The following is a 21,263-nucleotide window of genomic DNA, read 5'->3' on the forward strand; positions in this document are numbered from 1 at the left end:
AACTTCTAGCATTGCTGTACATAGACTGTACCATTGTAACTAGCCATTCATCCACACCTAATTTTCTCATAGCCCACCAAATAACCTGACGTGGCACTCTATCAAAAGCTTTCTCTAAATCTACAAAGGCAAAATAGAGATCTTTCTTTTTCCTAAATACTTTTCCTGAAGCTGTCTGAGTAAAAATATTGCATCTGTAGTGCCACGCCCTGGAACAAAACCAAATCGCATCTTATTTATATCAATTCTTTCTCTAGGTAACTTATCAATCACTCTTTCAATAACTTTCATTACTTGATCAACCAACTTCAAACCTCTATAGTTACCTCTTTCTAACTCATGGTTTAAATAAAACTTCCAAATTCATTTGGAAAGTTCAGGTACAGGTCAGGTACATAAAATTTATACAGAAAAAAAAATTAAAAAACAGGAGTCGGTGATTTAGCTAGGATGGTCAGGTTGGTTATGAATAGGCTTGCTTGTGGATTTTAAGGACCAGAACTATTCAATAATTCTGGGATCTAAAAGTGTCCGACCAAGACGGAAATCTGTCAGACGTTTTAACCGACAAAAATTCTAAACGAGCCACGGACATGTCCGACCAAACTGGAAAAGTGGCAGGCATTTTAATCACACACCTGAAACGATATAGGTGTGTGCCAAGGCGCATGCCTCTCCTGAAAAAGATGCCCTGAGAGACTAAATGTAAAGTTTTTTTAGCGAAAAATATTTTGCTCGCGTGGACACTCTGACGTGAGCAATTAATTGCTCAGGAGGTTATTTGCTCATGGCAAGGCCTGTACTGAGGAAAAGAAAAATTAGAATATCATGCAGTCATTTATTTTATCTCTTGAGCACATGGCACCTGAACTTCAAAACCCAACCAACTGCACCTGCATTAGCAAAAGAAAATTCAGAATGTATGGTTTAGAAAATTGTCCCAGCAGAGAAGACATGTAGGCAAATTCAGAAACTGTGTTCTACAGTTAATAAAAAACATGGCAGTTGAAATCCCTACAATCTCCATATCAATGTTGTCTCTGATTGTCTAAACTATGTCACTCTGGTCTAAAAATAATCAGCACTACATGAATCCAACATTGGCAAGAAGGAAAGGGGATACCGGTAAATCAACAATTTTTAAAAAAATATCAATATTTTTTAGGGGGTTTCATTGATTAACTTTTCTCCACATTTGTAGATTGCCTAAACTGACCAAATTTGCAAAATTACTTTCCATAATTCGAACTTCATAAAAATGGAAAGAATTTATACCTAATAATATATACATATATATACAAATTATACCTAGAAAACTTTTAAAGCAAACACTGCAATTTTTTATTCATCAGATTGAATATTGTATTTTCTCATTAAATCATTTGTAAAAGGAAAACTTTCAATTCAAAAGGTTTTCATTTTATTCTGCATAATACTGCTATAGGTTTTTTGAAATATACTCTTCAATGGGATGGCATTTTTTTCAATTCGTCCTTTCTTCAGGGTTATTAGAAGGACTAGGGTTTCCTATAACAAAAATCTTGATTAAAATAGTTCTATAACAGAAAAAACCTAGTAATTATCATCTAAACGAGAAAAAAAAGACCTGTCCTTGTGTAACATTCAATAACAACATCTTGCATTGTTTTAACACTCTGTTCTACTTAAATTTGAATACACTTGTTTCATTTTCTATCCCTGTTAAAGGTCCCAGTGCAGTTTATACTATAAAGATCTATAGAACTTTAAGTTGATAAAACACTTAAAGTACTTCACACTCCTTTAGTCATCAAAATTGTAGACACATTCTTTTTACTTACCCATAAAAAAATTAATGCAAGGAATTTTAAAGTTCTCAAACACAAGCACTGCTATTTTTCAATAATCTTGTCATTAAAAGGAGCATGTGTATTTCATCAAATTGTACAGAAATAAAGTATACAATGTTTGCACACTGATTCTTAAAAGCATTGCATAAAAAAAAATCAGAGAATAATTTAAAATAAACGTTTTGCTATATTTTATAGATAATGATAAAAGATGAAGAAAAGATAATCGAAACTTTTACACCAGTATATACTTCCTCGACTCAAAAAACAGACTGTATAAAACAAAACAAAAAATTAGGAAAATTTTGGTTTTGCGGTAAATTTAAGACATTCAGTACCCGTTATGGTCCAGGATAAAACAAAATTGTAATTAGGTAAAAGTAGAAAGCAAATATACCACAGTTGTTCTTGTTGTTAATTTTATAATTTATAGGATTTTTTATATAACTTTTATATTCTCACTAATTGGAAAAATAATGGATTACCAACCAACATGGTATCTCAAGCTTGGTTAAATCATCAGACCACAAGTTTAAGGGTATTGTGTATAGTACTAGTCCTTAATTCATGGAAAAATCCAAGGATTTCTTCCACAGCAAGGAATTGACCAGGATTAAAGTTGTAGGCATTTTAAGCCACCTATTTTGAACAGGCAAAACACAGTGATGTTAGTGAAACATACAACCTTAAACAAAACAAAACAAATAAGCTCTCACCTGGACGTCTTACTTCATTCATACTTCCACCTATGATAACATCTCTCTAACTATAGTATTCTACCTAAAAGCGAAAGTGAAATGGTTTTAATATTACCAACTACTTCTGTTCCAAAACGAGTATAAGACATAACAATATTAAATTAATACAATTACACAATTTTGATATAAGAAACAGGTTTTAGATGCTTTGTGAACCTAGTACACCTGTACAATGTGCATGTAAAAATTAAAACTGTCAATGCCATGCTACTTTCAAAATAACTTAAAATCTATGTAAAGGTATCAAATTGAAAAAAAAGAATAATATCTAGCAATCCTTATCTTTTGTTGTCTTGTCATTAACAAGCCATTTTTTGTTTAAAAAAACACAGTCTGGCCTTCAATTTGTTTTGAAAATGCAAGTTATTACGTTATTGCCATTCCCTAATAATAAAAATAAATACGAGAAGTTTGATTGATGATGACATTTTTTATTTTATTTTAATGGATATTTTGTCTTGTTACTACAAGACACTATCAACATTTATGTCTTGTAGTAACAAGACAAAACTACTACAAGACATTATCAACGTTTATAATGTCTTGTAGTAACAAGACAAAATATTCGTTAAAATAAAATAAAAAATTTCATCATCAATCAAACTCCTCGTATTTATTTTTATTGTGAAGTTATGTGCCCGAATTAAAATATTTAACATTTCACATATCAATAATTCAGTCTTGAATTAGAATACACTGTTAGATAAAAGATTGAATTTTTTGTTCACGGAAAAACAACAAAATCAGCTGAACCAATATACTCCCAGTATATACTTAAAATAACACCCAGTCAAAAGTCACTGACTGCTAAACTATGAAATTTTTTATTCAGGATTCAAAACGGTCAAATGGACCAGAATTTAACCAATTTTTTTATGAAATGGCTTTATATTGTGATGTAAATTAAATTATTGTAGACTGATTTATATTCTTTTAATACAGCATTCTGTTGTCAGTGCATATATAAACAAATATATCTTCCTGCTTCACATAGGCAGTTATTCAGGAGGATTTTGACTGTTTCAAGAGAAAAGATATGGTTGGGTTGGGTGATGTGTAACACCAATTTAAAAGACAGAAAGAGTTCTGATGATTTAAGAAGCAGGCTGATTATTACTAGCATTAGTGATATTACCCAGATAGGAAGATAGAGTTGGCTGAGATACTTGGAAAGGATGTAGGAAGGGTGTGTAAAGAATTAGGCAAAGCTGAAAGGTAGTTTGGGGCAGGCGATAACAAGACAGACTTGATATATACAGAGAAATTTGAGTTTAGAACCTTTTTCAGCAAAATTGCCCTGTATGGCTAATTTTTTGTAGCGAAATACATTTTCTTATAGAAAATTAAGTAATTACCTATTTTTACAGGCAATTGAAGGAGTTTTGACAAGAAATGCTTATAGTTAAGGAGAATTAGAGATTTTTGAGAAGGAGTGACAACCCAGCTCAGGCCATTCCTTGAGACGAGTGTGATCGCACGTGCACTCGCCTGCACACTCGTAAAAAAAATTACGAGGGCTTTTTTTGCACTTGTGAAATTTTTCTTTTTCTAAAATATTAGCTATAAAGTGATGAAAAAAGCTTTCGTGATAAAGCAATATTTTCGCTTTCTACAATGCTGTTTTATGATTTTTACACGATCTACAGCAATCTTTTCCCCGTCTAGGATCCCGTTTTCATGATGTTTAAATGATCTACATCGATCTCTTCGCTTTCTACGATGTCGTTTTTATGATTTTTAAACGATCCACATCGGTATTTCACTTTCTAAAATCGTATAGAGATCAATTCAAATAAAATATTATACGAATTGAAGCAATCTTGAAGACAATTCCTTAGTATTCAAACATCATTTCTATACAGCTTAAATAACATATGTTATGGAAAACAAAAACTCCTAATTATTTTAGCGGGTGCTTTTTGTAGCTCTGGCATAGTTTTATTTAAGAAATGGCCTGCTAGCTCAACCCTGCTAGGTCATTAATTTTAAAAGATAAAATAGGACAGAACTTGAAATTGTTAAGTTCTTCATTTTCAACATAAGCAAGACAAGATAAGGTCTAGTTGGCTCATTGAAATTCGAGATGTCTGTAGCTACACTTTACAGGGGAAAAATGGACATAAAAATATGTTAAACAAGTATGCAGCTAAAGATTCTGCTGTTAAATCTCACAATATTATGTCTTGAAATAGATTCCTCAAAGCTGGGAACAACACAGGACACAATAGCAGCGATTTATAGATACAGTGGGACATAATATTTTGATTCTTTTTCTGGAACAATAGATATATAGAATGCAACGATTTCCAATTTGACTTATGCCTTCCTCCTTTTCTTGCAGAATGCACTTACACATATACCAAATACTCACACTAGCCTCAATAATTTCAAAGTATAACCTGTCAATTGTTCCCAGAGCCTTAATGCAAGGTCCAAACACATAACCCATAAAGTCCTGAAAACAAAATGCCCAATTCTGTTTCAGGTCTGTTTGGAGGAGTATGAGTATGATCGCATGCAATAGAATGACAAAACTGGTAACCTTGTGGAGATGAGTCAAGCAATATACAACTGAACTAGCATAAAAATCTCCTACACATTTTAAATGGTTTTAAAAACTATTTCACAAAATTTTAGCTAGCTACAGTTACAGAAACAAACAGCCTTATTGTATAGCTATACAAACCCTTAGGTACAAATAGATACACCGCAAGCACAACATCATAGATATCAATAATAACAAAACTACAGCAATTTTAGAATTTGGTAGCTAGCTAGCTAGGTCTGTTGCTGGGAAGGTGGGAGGTGATTCAAAACAAACATCAAACAATTTGACAGCAAATTTCCACATGTCAACGAGTAAACTTACAACAAAAACATATATACATAATGTATCACTTTAAAAGAACATATCCTAGTATCGACTTGATAAAAAAAATCTACTAGCTAATAGACTAGACACTGTCTGCCGGAGAACAGAAGTATTTGTTTTCTGCTCATCCAGAGTTTATCCAATTGAGAAAATAGAACCCAAAGATAACTCAATAGGGATTTCTGTTTGTAGCTGAAACTTTATTCTTTTTAAAAATATAATTACATAGTCTATTATGAAGTTAAAAAATAAATATACTATATCATTCGAGGTTTATTTCGCAGGGTACAGTGTCTAGAAATGATTTCCCCCTCGCTCCGGAATGTTGTTGTTGTTGCGCACAGTATAAAGTAAGGCCGTCCCAGTTTCGGACCATTTCATTGGATCCAAACATTTTGGATGGCTAGTTCAAGACGTCACGAAATAATTGTCTGTGTCGGGACAACAACTGACCAACGCATTCGGTCAAATGTCACGTAAACAAAAAAAATATTGAGATAATTAATAAATTCTGTTCCTATATCTTGGACATGACCGGTATATAAAAAATTTGCAGGCAAGCAACACTTAAGTTTATATTAAAGGTTTTAATGCTTGTAGCGGAGTGCTGTTCATTTGGATCTTGGATAAAGCACTACTGTCGGCCATACTATTTAGCCAAACGTTCCAAACTGTAATATAAATAAAGATGGTAGCTCAAGTTCTGCAGGAAGTTTCATAATAGTAAATCTTTACAGCATGGCTGCATAATATCACCAGGCGCAATTGAGACGTAATATTAGCCTTTAACCTATGTAATTCACCCTTTGGGCATTTAAAAATATGTTTTCTGAAATATTCACTATTTTGATCCTACTCTAAAGTTGCTGCTTTGCTTCCTCAAGTTTGCTTTTTGTATCCCACCCTCCCCATCCATCATAAGGTACTTGAAACTTTACCCCTCCCCTCTTTAAAACAGAACACATAACGCTATTGTAAGTATATAATAAGTGCCCTAAAAATAAATGAAATAATAATGGGCTTCACTAAAATGGTGTAGTTTAATGTGAAGATCAAGGTTATATTCTTGTGATCTACTGTATAGCTAACTTGCCACAACAACTATCAAACTTCTTATTACAGCTGTAAACAATTGAAAGATTGTAGCTCAAAGGAAATAAATGTCACAAATGCACCTCTCCCCTCTTTTGTTTGTAGCTAGAACACAGCTATAGATAAATTCCCTTGTAACATTTGTTTTCTTTACAGCAGTAATCTTCTTTGGCTCTGAAGTTTGTGTGACAGAAATAAAGATGCTAGCACTTGCTGATGAGAGGCTTTCCTGTGATTTTTTTTCATGGACACATCATTTTGAGGCTTTAAACTATTACTAGGTGATGCATCAGATATGTCAACTCACACGCATTGAGCGTCTGACACACACATTTTCTTTAACTCAAACGTCGAAAGAATATTGTTAAAGTCACACGCATTTCTTTTAAAAAAGCGAGAACCTCTATTTCCACAAATTCTTTCTTCATTTCGAGTCTTTTTGATGAAGAAAATTGATTTTGTCTTTTCCATCTTAATTTAACCCTTTGTCTCACTTATCAAATCGATTTCACCTTTTGTCTCATTTCTTTTTTCTATGTACACCAGTTACAAGCATACTAAATTCGTCCCGTATATTCTCATCCCTAGGTATTCAAAACTGGCTGGTTAAATAATCGTACATATGTAGCAATAATAAAAATTGTCACGCACGATTTAGAAAGTTGGGGTCTCTGGATGCATTCTGATTCAAGTCAATGGAATGAAATAACCTTGTTCACCTAGCTTCCCTATCTTTTTTTTCTATCGCACAGATGCCAGAGCCTAAAAGAAAGAATTTTTATCTATTTGTTTGTCAACACTTTGTTTTTAGTTGACATCTAATTTAAAATAAGTCTTCTGGATATAATTAAGGGTTATCAACTTATAAAAAAGCTTATTTTTACGGTTTATTTTTATGGGTTTTTTGTAACTGATTCGCATTGCACTTATTCAAATTTTGTCAAGAAAAGAAAAGTGATGTGTTGTTATGAAATGAGTTTATTACTTTGATACTACTTTATTATTATTATGAACTCTTATGGCATCTCTTGTTGTGTTACAACTCTTTCACTACCACTAACAAAACATAATTTAAAATTGTTTAAATTTCATAATATTAGTTTTGGTTGGCAGATCGTTTTTGATGTTTAAACTGTCTTTACTTGTTATAAAACTCATTTACATGCCTTACACAAAGTTGTACTCTATTAATAATAGGATGCACAACTGTGTTTTTTGTTTCAATAAATTAAGCTTTTTTTTAATTATTTTTACTCATTTTTTTATCAACATCATGTTGCTTTTTTTATTATTTTTTCTTGGCTGCTGACTTTTTATAGTACTTGTTTCTTCATTTTATTAGGCATGCTTTATACGTTTTCATCTGTGAAATTTAGTTTTAATTTTATTTAATATAGAGAATACACAAGTGAAATTATATTAAATATCAAAAAAATAAAAATAGAAAAATAGACGCATGGCATCCAATAAATTTGACGTGTGAGTATCCTTTTTGATTTAATTATACTTTTTTAAATATTAATATATATTTTTCAGAACTGCAATGCGAATATTTGTTTCTTTAACTTTTTTGTCAATGTCGATGTTATCTTTTGACCTATTATCCAACCCTGAGTTTTTATTATGTAATAAAATCTGTGGTTTAACAAACAAAGCTAGTAGGGTATCTTCATATGGTTTATTGCTTTTTTAATTAGGCTTAATGAATGGTATAAAATGTTTTAGAAATCCAAGGCTGGGGGTGTCTTTTCGAGGTCTGCCACTTATTAGAGAGAATACAGTAAACCTTTTTATGCAACAGGTCTAAACTATTGAAACAAAATGTTTTAAAAGTATCAAAAGAAGAATCCATCTTTTTCCTTTCTGCATTCAAACTCCTTTACTCCATTAGACAAGTAGGAGTTTAATAGGAAAAAGGCATTTTTACATTATATCGTTATGCTATTTTCACTTTCCATGACTTTTTTTCAATTTCTATCAAGTTATTTTTGCGTTTTTATTTTTTATTTTTGTAGTATTTGTTTTCTAAAACATTTAAACTGAATTTCTCAAATAATACACAAAGTAGCAACTACTTATCAAATTTCTTTCACTTTGTTTCACATACAGACTCTCCCGTGAAGACAGCAACGATAGTAGCAGTAAATCCGACGAAAGTGAAGAAACTGGAGAGAATGGGGAGGTGAGTTAGAGATCCTGTAAATCCTAGACTTAAAGGAAATTGTCAGGTGTGGCACAAAGAGCAACTCAAGGTGTGTTTTTGAATACACATCATTGGTAACATCATTACACATCATTGGTAACCATCCAACCCATGCTAGCATGGAAAACGGACGTTAAGCCGAGAATGATGATGATGATGATGATGATGGTCAAACTCAACCAAGTTTTGGGTTTTGCATGTGTATTCAACAAAATGCCTTAAGGAATCAATGTGTGAGAGCATGTGTGCTTGCTATCACATATCTTCTTTTAAAGTTAATAAAACTGGGAATAAAGCTACGGGACACGGCAACAATTTTCATGCGATTGCAGCAAAAAAATTGTTTTGTTGCAATCGCATGAAAATGTTTCACTGTGTCCCCACATCAAATATCCTCATTCTGCAACATTTTTCGCTCAAAATTTTTGTTGCTCTAAACAAAAAAAAAAAATTCAAATCAATTTGGATTTTTTTTGTTGCTGCAACAAAATTTTCATGTTGCAAATGAGGATCAGGAAATTTCTCGTGTCCCCGCACTTTAAGGAGAATTTTTGCAACATTTTTTATTTTAACCAATCAAATTCGTTTAAAAACAAATCAAAACAAAAGTTTTTCAATCACAACAAATTAGACAAGATCAGACAAGACTCCACATGGTGGAAGATCAAGCGAAGCAAAAACTTTCGGAAGAAGAAAAATTGAACTTATTAAATTTTATACCGAAAACAAATCGTTGTAACCATGGCCTTGTCCAAATAGATCGTTTGGATTGTTTTTTCTGTTTCTTCTTCATCAAGAAGTGCAATAGAAGCGATTATTATACTTCGATCAACTGCGACGGCCATCATTAATCACTGTCACACATGTTTTGGTTTCATTTTTATAAATTTTGTTTCATGTGCTGGAACTCATGCGACACGGAAACAACTTTGCATGCGATTGCAACAAATTTTTTTTGTTGCAATCACATGAAAATTGTTGCTGTGTCCCCGTAGCTTAAATAAAGATTAAAATTTAATTTAGGTGAAGACAATTTATTTATATTTGTTCTAGGGGCCTGGCTGTCTGTATTTTTGTAAGAAACAGCAATATAAAAACTTTGAGTTTTTAGGAATGTTGATTTACTTAAAAAATGGCTGCATTTAGGCTTTCATTATTTATTTTTGTATGGTCAAGTTTTAACAAATTTAAAGGAAATACAGCATTATTTAAGTTTAAATAACTAAAATAAAATAAAATATTCTTGACAATAACAGATTATTTTTAAGTTATGATTTCCATCACCCATTGTTAACATTGTAAGCACATAAATATCATTATTAGCAGTCAACGTTTTTTTTGTTTTCTACACCAAAAACAGCATTCCCTATAATGAACTTAGGAGTTGGATGTTTTAGTAAAAAACAAAAATGTAGATTTATAACTACTTGGAAAAAAAAATTTAAATTTCATATATGCATTCATTTAAATATAGTTCCAAAAAGTTGTTTTTTAGTATTTTACAAATGTTATTTTAAATTGATAATTATGTATCACTAACATGATTGATTTTCTCGATATTTAAAAAAACTCTTGAAAACACTTTCACACCTCTCTTACATTTCTATAAAGCAAAAGGGAGTGCAGCCATGTTTAAAGGCAATGACTTTATTTAGGAGCAATTTTTTCTTTTATGTTGTAAAATAAACTATGGTCTAGATATTTTATCCTAAAAAAAAAGTTTGAAAAGGAAAATAGCACTTTGTAAACAAGAAAAATGAGTCAAGAATGGGGCTTTTGTACAATGGAAGTAAAAGTTATTTTTACTTTTTTCAAAAATTTTTGTCTATCACGATTTTACTATGGAATAAAAATTGGGACTCAGTAGTTTGATAAAATATTTTTTAAAAAAAGAGTGTTTAAAAAAGGTACATATTAAAAAAATTCAAATATATTTTATTAAAAAATGCATTTCAGTAAATGTATGTATAAATTTTAATTCACTTTCTCTGAAAAATACAATCTAAAAAAGCAATGCTTAAAAGGTATGCCATAGCAGCAAGTAGGCAATTGTATATGTTGCAAAGCAATGCCGTTATATGCAAATATATTCAAGTAAGGCATATGTGATGGGGCTTGCTATAGATTTACGAATATATCACGTTACAGGTGGGATCAGACGATTCGTCAACGAAAGAAGATGCAAACAAAGTAAGCAAACTTTTAAGCTTTTTGTACATTTGCTCCTTAGTTTGCAGGCCTATCAATAAGAAAATAACACCAGAGCTATAAATCGCTCTCCCAAGGTTACAATAATTTAAACTGGGCGAGCAATCTGAATAAATAGAATAACTTTATAAACGCATGTTTTATTACAAAGTCTTTTTTATCTATTTTATTTTATCTTTTTTTATATATTTTGGTTCTTTTTTACTGTAAATAATAGGAAAGGGAACATTGATTTCCATGTAAGATGAATTGATATTGCTTGGCCAAAAAAACTTTTTTGGGAATTGGGGGAGCAATTAATGGCTCAGCTAGTTTCTCATTTCTTAGAATTGCCCGAGTCTTTGCGTGAGCAAGAGCAATTGCTCTCCCCTTATTGATAGGCTTGAGTTTGTTTTTCACACCATGTTGAACTGCAAAATAAACATGGCAAATTTTAAGTTAAAGATTCATTACAAAAATCTTAACAGGCCTGCAGAAAGTGAAATAGGAGCTGCTTGCGATATTTTTTTCCATCTTTTAGTTTAATTATATTATATCCGTTCGTTCATCAGTGTCAAGCTTGCTTGGACCTTCTTACTAGTTTTTTCATTTAGACAAAATCATTTAAATGATTTTCTATTGCGATATGCAGCTTGATTCATATAATATCTATTTATGGATAAAATATAAGTAAGTCACAACATGTATCACAATAACATAAATCTCTAAGATCAGTATCTGAAGAACATGCTTTAGAAATTTAGTGAAATCTAAAAAGAATTGCTGTACATCAGTTTAACAATGTTTTTACCTTGTATTCACTTTAACACTGATAATAATTTAAAAAAAAAAATGCAATATTTCTTTTATTCTGGGTACATGTAATACATACACAAGCATTTTTTGAGCGAAACTGCTGCCTCATAATTATTCTTGATCTTCCCAGTGTCCAGTATATACTAAACGGATACTGAGTTGTTCTGATGTTGAACTATTATAAAATAAAAAGACTGAGGTAAATGCACCCAGCTTGAGGACTGTGTATCCATAAAACTGGTCACCTTCCGTTTTATTACCTGACTGCAAATATCAAAAATACAAAAAATCAAAAATTTATTTTTTAAACTTTTATGTTATTAAGTTACTAAAGAAGATAAAAACAATAACTTGTGCGCACATTTGTGACAAGATCTTATAAAAATTTAACTGGCAAAAACTGGAGGCTAAAAGATCAAAAAAACAGTCACGAATTTTAAAATTTGGTAAATATAAAAATCCCTTCAAGGTGGGAATAAATTACAAAAGTTCATTACCAGTGACTTTTGTAAAATAAAATTTTTAAATTAAGCTTATAGGAATTTAATTTTATACCTGAAAATCTGTAAAGCGACTTTTTAAATTAAAAAAAGACTTGCAAAAGCCTAAATAAGACAATAAAAAAAAACAATATGTTAGCGAATGTGACATTTTTCTAAAACTTTCCTAGAGAAAAACATCTATATTGCCTGTACAGACAGAACTGGGTTATGTAGATGTATGTAACAAATAGCATTATTTTGCCAAAATAGGATTATTTTTTTTTATAGTTCATATTTCCTGATGAGCCAGTTGTAGAGAAAGGCGAACATCGACTGCAGTATTGTTACTGTCTATGGTTTTCCAGGAAAAATCCTGGCAAGCAACAAGTTACAATGAAATACGAAGATAGCATCAAACTGATTGGTGCTTTTTCATCGGTAGGTTAGTCTTAACACTACACGTTTAAAGAACAAAATTTATACAATATTTCTTCGATGAATGTTTTAATAACTTTTTAGTTCATGTCAGCACTTCGCAACTGCATGCGCGTGATTCACGTTGGCAAATTTTATTTTATATGGTTTTCCTTTAAGTTTGAATTATAGCATGAACTTACAAAAGTTTTGCTCTTGTTTTCTCTATATGTGTATGAGCATGCCCGATTGCAAAACAAAATATAAATAGCCGACTTGTAACAAAAGTTTGGCGATGTGGGTTGTTTGTGTATGAGCACGCGCAATCGCAAAACATATAAATTGCTGACTTGAAACACAAGTTTGCCGATGTGAAATACAAATTTGCCAATGTAAAATACAAATTTGCTAATGTGAAACACACGTTTACCAATGTGAAATACAAGTTTACCGATGTGAAATAGAAATTTGCCGACTTAAACACAAGTTCGCCAATGTGAAATAAAGGTTTACCAATGTGAAACACAAATTTGCCGACTTGAAGCACAAGTTTGCTAACTTGAAACACAAGTTTACCAATGTGAAACACAAGTTTGGCAATGCGAAACACAAGTTTACCAATGTGAAACACAATTTTGCCGAAGTAAAGCAGGTAAATGTCACGTCGATAGTGTTTTGCCAAATCAAAAAAGTGAATTAGAAAGGCTGTTATACGAGCTGATTTTAATAGTTTCTATTAGAAAAAGAAAAGGAAATCTAGTTTTTAGTTTTGATCTAAACAATTATTTTATCAAATTTGAGCACCACAATGAAAAGGTTCATTGTTATAATTACAATGTTTATACATATTTATATAAAATATAGAGCAATATTTTATAAAAAACATATTTTAATGAGAAACGTTTCTATGGAGGGAAGTTCAGGGAAATTTATTTATGTTTTGAAAAAATAATCATGGAAAAGTCAGGACATTCAGTTGGAAAATCCTGTTTTATTCAGCTAAAATTTTGTATTTTAGGCTGAGCAATTCTGGGCATATTATTCATACATGGTCCGACCAGGAGAACTGACTGGCCATAGCGATATTCACTTATTTAAACATGGAATTAGACCGATGTGGGAGGTAAGGCCTGAGTTTCTTTGTTTGTTATCTTGTTGTAGTTATATGCCTTTTTATTTATTGGAATTTATAAAATTAGGCTGGAAATAAACATATTTTTGTCATTTTTAAGCTGGAATCTTTTTTATATGAATTTTTTTTTACTCTGTGGTTGAAATAGTGGAGGCATTTGGAAAATTGTCAAAATCTAATAGTCGGGAAGTTGGAAAAATAAAGTTATTGTTTGATATTTGTTTTTTATTGAAACTTCTACTTAAATCGATAACAAATCTATAACATCCTCAATGGGAATAGACTGATCGGTATCTTCGGCTCTGGCTATGTAAAACCTTTTCAGAATGCCTACTAACACAAATATCCTGGTGGCAAATCTCTCCAAAATTCTAGGTGGTTGAAGAGGGGGGGGGGGGAGATAACAAATTATTGTTTTAAAACTAAAATTGATACTGTACTGAGTTTTGTATTCATAACCTAGGATAAAGCAAATAAAAATGGTGGTAAATGGATAGTCCGACTAAAAAAAGGATTGGCGTCACGTTGCTGGGAAAACCTAGTATGTTCATTGTTGTTATTTGTGTTTACTGAGTTTATGCAAGCTATCAAGGGAAAACATGTGACTAGGCGTGACAGGCTAAAATATTGCGTTTACTGAGAGTGGATAAATCTGAATCAACAAAAAGACCGATGGATATATGACGGCTTATAAAAATTATATTGCATGCTCATTGCATGCAATATAATTTTTATATGCCGACATGTACCCATCGGTCATTTTGTCTTTCCAGTTAAATTTCTTTGAATTTTGAAAGGGTCCTTAGAAATGTGTTTGCGAGGTTTGCGCCTCATTTAGTATCTTTAATCAAGTTTAAAACCAGGCAAGGTAATGCTTGGACAATTTGGATGAAAATTAAATTAATTACTTCTATCAAAAAATAGGGGTGTTTTGCCTACGGGTATGCGATAATTACTCGGAATTTCGTTCTACCGATTGCTTATTTTGCAGATATTAGCAATGTTAGGCGAGCAATTCATGGTTGGACCTGAAGTCTGCGGAGCTGTTGTATCCTTGAGATATCAGGTATGTAAGCCGTTATATTATATGGTTGGTTACATACACACAACGCGATTTCTACTCATTATGGTGGATTTATTAAAAAACGGAATTCAAATAAAAAATGTTTCTTTTTTCTTGTTTTTTTTTATGCAAGGAGTACCCCCTTGGTTCATGCTACAGAAATGTGTAAATAGTACTGGAAAAGTAGTAGATGAACCCGCAGCCAATTTTTTTAGCTGCTGTTTTTCTTTGTTACACGTGTCGATAAATGAGCTACAATCAGTGGACAAAAAATCTCAAAAATTTTTAAAAAACACGACAAATACATAAAAATAACAAATGCTGGTCATATCAAAACCATAGTCCAAATCTCAAAAAGCTTTTAGCAGCACCATTCCAAAACATTGATAATAAGGAAAAGGGGCAAAAATGACAGACACGAACAGTTTTGCAAAAAAGGAAAGTTTTGTTTAACACCGTGGATCCAATTAGTCATTTTAAAACCCAGGTAAATAGATCACAGAAATAGCCATAAGGACAGCCGGTTATTGCAAATACTCACTTGTTTTTTGGTGTGCGCTGCATGAAATAATGATGAAAATTAGTGAATGAAAAGACGTAAATCAATAGGCTTAGAATGAAAAAGAAATTGTTTAATAATTCAGATATTATTTATTTTCTGTATCACGTAACAGAATCTTTTTTGGAATCTTTATGAAATATGTATTTCTCTTTTTGCAGGAAGACATAATATCAATTTGGAATCGAAATGCCAGTGATCAAGCAACTACATCACGAATAAGGTAGATATTTTGTGAATGTGCCACGTCTTTAGAAGTTTTATTGACAAGAAAGCCCCAAACAAGTCCTTTATTGACTATCCGTTGCGCAGATATATAACTTCGCACAAACCCAGCGATCTCTTTTTTCAACCAAATGCACATTGTGCTCTGTCAGTCGTTTCTGTACATCAATTTGCTAAACAAAAAGGTCCTATTAAAAAGAGTTATCGGCCTTATTACCATCGAAACATTCGTGGAAAAGTTGATAGTATCCGAGGTTTTTTCAAATTTCCAAAACATTCAAAGAACGGCAAGAAACGTAAAAAGAATTTGACCAAAAAATATTTTGTCGTTCAAGATTTAATTTTCTTCTTTTATGGGAGATGTGGACAGTTTATCATGCGCATCGGCTAAAAATAAAGGTTGCTCGCAAATAGATGTTTCTACCATGTCATTGGTGATATAAATTTTACCTTTGTTATTGCAGAGACACTTTACGACGAGTTCTTAACCTACCGCAGAATACAATTATGGAATACAAAGCTCACATGGCCAGTTTGACGTAAGATTGTTTTTACTTGTAAATGGTTGGTTTGGTCTGTTTTTTTGCCGTAAAAGTACTGTAAAGGGAGAAATTATTAACGAGACAAATTTTGGCGAATTTTCGGGAGGTATAAGTTATACCTCCCGATCTTAATATGTAAATTACATTTAGTCAATATCTTTTTGTCAACCATTTTTTTTATATTCTAGAGACCATTCCAGTTATCGCAACACAAACGTTTTCGTGAGATGATCGTTTCTTTATGCTCCATGTTCAATATTATGTTGACTTATCGAGACATCTTTGTATTTGCATTCATTACGTTGGATGAGTTTTTCAGGCACCATTCTGCTTGTTATTGAAGATCTATATATACAACAAATGATTCACTTTTTTGGTCGTCCTTATCCAATTATTTTAAGCATCGTCCAGACATATAAAGAGTAATCACAACGCGGGAGGGGGGGGGGGGGGGTATTTTCTTTTTCTCTTAAATCCTGACTTTATATCAAACCAAGACTCTAGTACTAAATGTCTTCATCAATACATGTTGGTTTACTTCATCAATGCATGTTGGTTTACTTCATCAATGCATGTTGATTTACTTCATCAATGCATGTTGTTTTACTTCATCAATGCATGTTGTTTTACTTCATCAATGCATGTTGATTTACTTCATCAATGCATGTTGTTTTACTTCATCAATGCATGTTGTTTTACTTCATCAATGCATGTTGATTTACTTCATCAATGCATGTTGATTTACTTCATCAATGCATGTTGTTTTAATTTTATCAATGCATGTTGATTTACTTCAGCAATGAATGTTGATTTACTTCATCAATACATGTTGGTTTACTTCATCAATGCATGTTGGTTTACTTCATCAATGCATGTTGATTTACTTCATCAATGCATCTTGATTTACTTCATCAATGCATGTTGATTTACTTCAGCAATGCATGTTGATCTACTTCAGCAATGCATGTTTTACTTCAGTATTGCCTGTTGTTTTAATACTCTCGGCTATCGTATAAAAGACTAGTTAAAGATGGATGTATTTTGTAGAACTGCAAAAGTGTTTTTAAATATTGCGGTAAAGCTGTACCGCTAACGCAAATACTTTTTTTCTTTAAAGTATTTTAAAGTGGTAAGTACAAACAGCTGCTGAAATGTTCAAATACAAAAATATTTTAACATCAAGTTTCAAAAACGCACAGGTTACAGGTTAGCTGGACGTTTTGAAGAAAAAAAGAGGAAAAGATTGTCAGCAAACCCATTACTGAGTTAACTGATAACTGTACCCATTGCTCTTGAGATAAGCGTGGATTAACGTGTTTCCTTTCAATTCTTGTGCAGATTAGGCTGGTGAAGACCTTGGAAATTTTACATTAAAGGTTAAATTTAAGGACAAGATGCTTAAACTAAAAAATACTTTTGGTTGTCACAGCCATGTTCGCGATGCCTGGCAAGACATGTTAAGAAAAAGCATTTGCATTCAGAATACAGAACACATGAAAAGTTTAATTGGAAGGATTTTAAAATGAATATATGCTGATATATTATAAATTTCAAAAGGTCCGTTATGATGTAACTTTATGAGAGAGGTTGAAAAGGTGTAAGTAAGCAGAGGAAGGGTTGGGGAGGCTCAAAGATATTGCAATGACAAAATTTACAGCCAGCAATAAGCAATTAGTACAGTCCCTACGTTAACGATGCCGTCAGGGCAATCAATGCAGCCTATTATGTGCGATAATTTGTCATGGTAGTGGGGTTTAAACTTTAAATCTTTATGTTTTCTATTGTTATACAAGAAAAATAACAACACGCGCAGGCAAACTACTACGGTTCACCCTCCACTGTAGTGGCGCAACTATCATTGTCCCTGGGTCTCTGCTCGTTAACGGTTGTCACAAGATTAATTTGAATTTTCACATAGTAAATTATTAGTTAAAGGGTAAGAAAGAACCTTTCTCCGCAAAAAAAATTAAACACATTTTTATTTATATTTGTGAATAAATGTTTTAATATATAATTAATTCACTGCTGGTAGAATGATGTAAAACTTACAACGTGGTAATGCTACCCTTCAATTTTGTTTTGATGCTGTTTTAAATTCTTTATGCCAGTTTTTTAGCCGCTGTGTAGCTAGGTAAACAAAAAATAAGTAAACAATGTGACTTTGTTTGTCTAGCTACACTTTCCTTTTTAAACTGAATTTGGTACTTTAATTGGAGAAACTTTCGCGAGAGAAAGTTTCGCGAGAAAAAAAATTTGCGAAATTTTTTGGATAAACTTTCGCGAAGAAAGAAATTCGGAAAATTTCGCGAGATTAACTTTCGCGAATGAAGAAACCTGCAAATTTTCGCGAGATAAACTTTCGCGAACAAGTATTTTTCTGTTAGAAAAAACTTCAAAATTCTTAGCATAATCGTCACTTTCTCTAGCCATAATATAAGTTTTCAAAAACTCTTATATTTTACAAAGATGTTTCGTCATCAAAATCGTCAAATAGATCGAATGCATTGGTATGATGTTCTTCAGGCTGCCATACTTCCTCCTCATCTTCGTAATCTCCGTTGATATCTCTCTGGCTGCGAAATGAATCAAACTGTTCCTGGCGTAGCTGACAGACTGCGTCCAAATTTGTTGCAACAGTTGAAGGATTGTTACCCATCAACGGATCAATATCATGAAAAGGATCTATGTTTGGTAATTTTTCGGTGCCTTGCTTTAAAGCATCGTAAATGCCTGCACTTTTCCAACCATTCATGACGACTTTTTTTCCTTCGCCTGACGTTATGTAGTTGTAGAAATCCATTATCCAACCCGCGTGTAGTGGTTTGAGGGTAGAAAGACGCAGTTTGATTTCGATTTCTTCCAATGACTTGCCAGATTCGAGCTCATCGGATATTTGTTGCGAGTACCAGTTATGGAATTTCTTCGCAATAAATCTTTTGGCGCTCCCATTTACTGTAAGATCTAATGGCTGATAAAAACGGGTCATGTTTGCAGGAACATTGGTAACTAATATGTCGTTTTTCTCTAAAACTTCTTTGACTTCGGAAGTCATTTGCCCCGTGAATACGTCCATTATCACAAGTGCCTTTTGTCGTTCATCAAGACCTTTTAGCTCCCGCTCTTTTTTAACATACGGAACAATTACTTCATTCAGCAATTTAATGGACTCGGTGGTGTTGGAAAAGTGTTTCCTGTTTACACTTAAGGAAAAATCTTCAGGAACTTGTAACGCGGTAAACTTTGCAATGTTTTCCCACCGTAAATTAATTGCATTGGGAGAAATTTTCCTGATAAGGTAACAGAAAAAGTGGCTGTTATAGATCTCTAATCATCAGCTCCTACAATTGTAACTGCTTTGCTGTTTTTCTTTGCAAGGGTGCTGTTTCCACATTGAACCATTTTCAAAGGTGTTTGGTCGAAGTTGATTATCAAACAATCTGGAATCGTGTACTTCTCCACTTTTGATGCAATTTCGTACAAGAAAAGGTACTCGATCTCTTTTCGGGCAGATTCTGGGAGATCAATTTTGGCACAAGTTTTTCGGCGACGACAAAATCCCATTCTTCGAAATAAACTCTGCGCCCAATACGAAGATTCAAGATTGATGTCTCCTATAATGTTAGGGTATTTTCTGATCAAGGCTTTAGCGGCGGCATTAGCGATAGACCAGGTGATAACAGCACCCCGATTGCTCATTCCTTCGATGTACGTTTGGACCATATGATCAAATTTTCCTAAGAGCAAAGGTCGTCCAGTCATTGAACTGTACTTTTCGATCATTTTAAGTGGTTCGACATTTCTTTTTTTTGCTTCTTGAATAAGCCTTTCATACTTTTTTTTGAAATCCCTTACAGTACTTTCTTTTATGTTTGGGAATTGCTTCCGAAAACGCCGGACAGCTGAGGTGTTTCCATGTTCGGAGGCATACTTCCCAATCGTATAACGGTTCTCGTCGGTCCATTTGATGTAAGTTGCAGACTTTGCAGCTTTTCCATCCTGCATTGTTTCAAAATCGATATCGCCAAGTGTAGTGTTGTTCGAAGCATTTCCTAAGAATAGAGTAGTATTTACTTAAGACTGTACTGTTAGGTACTTTTTAAGCGATAATAATCTCAAACCTCTAAATGAAGCAAAATAAATTTTCATTATGATTCATACCTTTCTCATTTCCTTCTTGTAATTTTTGCTTTTCATTTTCTTCTTGAGAGTTTTGCTTTTCATTTTCTTCTTGAGGGTTTTGTTTTTCATTACTTTTTTCTGCAGTGATCGTTGTTTGTTTCTTTACAGAAGCTCTTAGAAACGACATCTTGTTCACTCCGATATGAAATTACGAGAGTAGAGAGTTTTTACGGAAATAAACAAACGTATCAATTTTTGGACACTCTCCACCAAAGGTAATAATGCTGCAAAATAAAGCTAACTACAGAAATAAGTCCCACGAAGGAGAGTCTCTTTCTATTGTTTAATCTCATCCTCTATTGTTTCAAAAATAACATTCGAAAATATCATCCTCTTTCTATTGTTTTAACAATAACATTCGAAACTTTGTTATCATTGATGATTGAAGAGGCCAGTAAGAATGTTGTCAAGAACATTTGATGCGGCTGTTCGTGGATTCCATTATTTCAGAAAATATTGGTCTCCTGAAAAGGAAGAAAAGCTTTTTTGCCTCCACGAAGAAAACAATGCCTTCGACTATTTTGCCATCAAAACGTGTCAAGAAGATGGTACAATTGTTGGTCATTTGCCACGTGAGCTTTCAAGAACTCTAAAGTTTATTTTGGACAGAGGGGCAAGAATTCTGGCAGTTTTGACATCGACACACTACAGAAAATCACCATTGGTTCAAGGCGGCATAGAAATTCCCTGTAAAGTGACGGTGGAAATGTCTCCAACATTGAAAAATGGACAACTTCTTGACCGCCTAATGGAACTAGTAGACGCAGTGTACAGTGAACCAACAGCACCCATCATCCTTGGTTCTATCTTTGCGGACGAATTGGAGGTCGAATGTGTATCCGATGATATTTACAAGAAGAATTTACCAAATGGTGAGAAAAGAAAAAAGGTGAAAGAGACAAAATCACAT

General features: G+C 32.7%; 2 protein-coding genes across 7 annotated transcripts in view; one reads left to right on the plus strand and one right to left on the minus strand.

Moving 5' to 3' along the window:
• The window catches only part of LOC130636438 (rho guanine nucleotide exchange factor 12-like), a 39,737-nt gene extending 34,789 nt beyond the window's left edge, over positions 1–4,948 (minus strand). The window contains exons 1-2 of one of the 5 annotated variants that reach the window (XM_057446166.1): positions 4,223–4,948; positions 2,546–2,609 (exon numbers count right to left, since the gene is read on the minus strand). In XM_057446166.1, the coding sequence (XP_057302149.1) occupies positions 2,546–2,567 (22 nt within the window). In that variant the 5' untranslated portion in view covers positions 2,568–2,609; positions 4,223–4,948. The remainder of the gene's footprint in view (positions 1–2,545; positions 2,610–4,222) is intronic. The other 4 variants (XM_057446163.1, XM_057446165.1, XM_057446167.1 and 1 more) reach the window with 4 other exon arrangements.
• Positions 4,949–7,901: 2,953 nt separating this feature from the next.
• On the plus strand, positions 7,902–16,535 carry LOC130636444 (eukaryotic translation initiation factor 4E type 2-like). 2 transcript variants are annotated; one of them, XM_057446175.1, is made up of 10 exons: positions 7,903–8,030; positions 8,661–8,733; positions 10,903–10,944; positions 12,528–12,677; positions 13,672–13,776; positions 14,249–14,326; positions 14,777–14,851; positions 15,569–15,630; positions 16,097–16,171; positions 16,363–16,535. In XM_057446175.1, exons 1-10 carry the CDS (start codon positions 8,008–8,010, stop codon positions 16,403–16,405), a joined length of 726 nt encoding a protein of 241 aa, XP_057302158.1. In that variant the 5' UTR covers positions 7,903–8,007; the 3' UTR covers positions 16,406–16,535. The 2 variants fall into 2 exon arrangements, with proteins under 2 accessions (XP_057302159.1, XP_057302158.1); XM_057446176.1 differs by lacking the exon at positions 10,903–10,944 and having other exon boundaries at positions 7,902–8,030.
• Positions 16,536–21,263: the final 4,728 nt, after the last annotated feature.

This window comes from Hydractinia symbiolongicarpus, chromosome 3 (assembly GCF_029227915.1).
Source record: "Hydractinia symbiolongicarpus strain clone_291-10 chromosome 3, HSymV2.1, whole genome shotgun sequence".
NCBI lineage: Eukaryota > Metazoa > Cnidaria > Hydrozoa > Anthoathecata > Hydractiniidae > Hydractinia > Hydractinia symbiolongicarpus.

Bases quoted from the DNA above. Each gene is read 5' to 3' on its own strand.
- LOC130636444 (XM_057446175.1), top strand. From the start codon at position 8,008: ATGGCATCCAATAAATTTGACGT. The intron at 13,777-14,248 runs GTAAGGCCTGAG...TTCATAACCTAG, and splicing joins GAATTAGACCGATGTGGGAG to GATAAAGCAAATAAAAATGG. The intron at 15,631-16,096 runs GTAGATATTTTG...TTGTTATTGCAG, and splicing joins GCAACTACATCACGAATAAG to AGACACTTTACGACGAGTTC.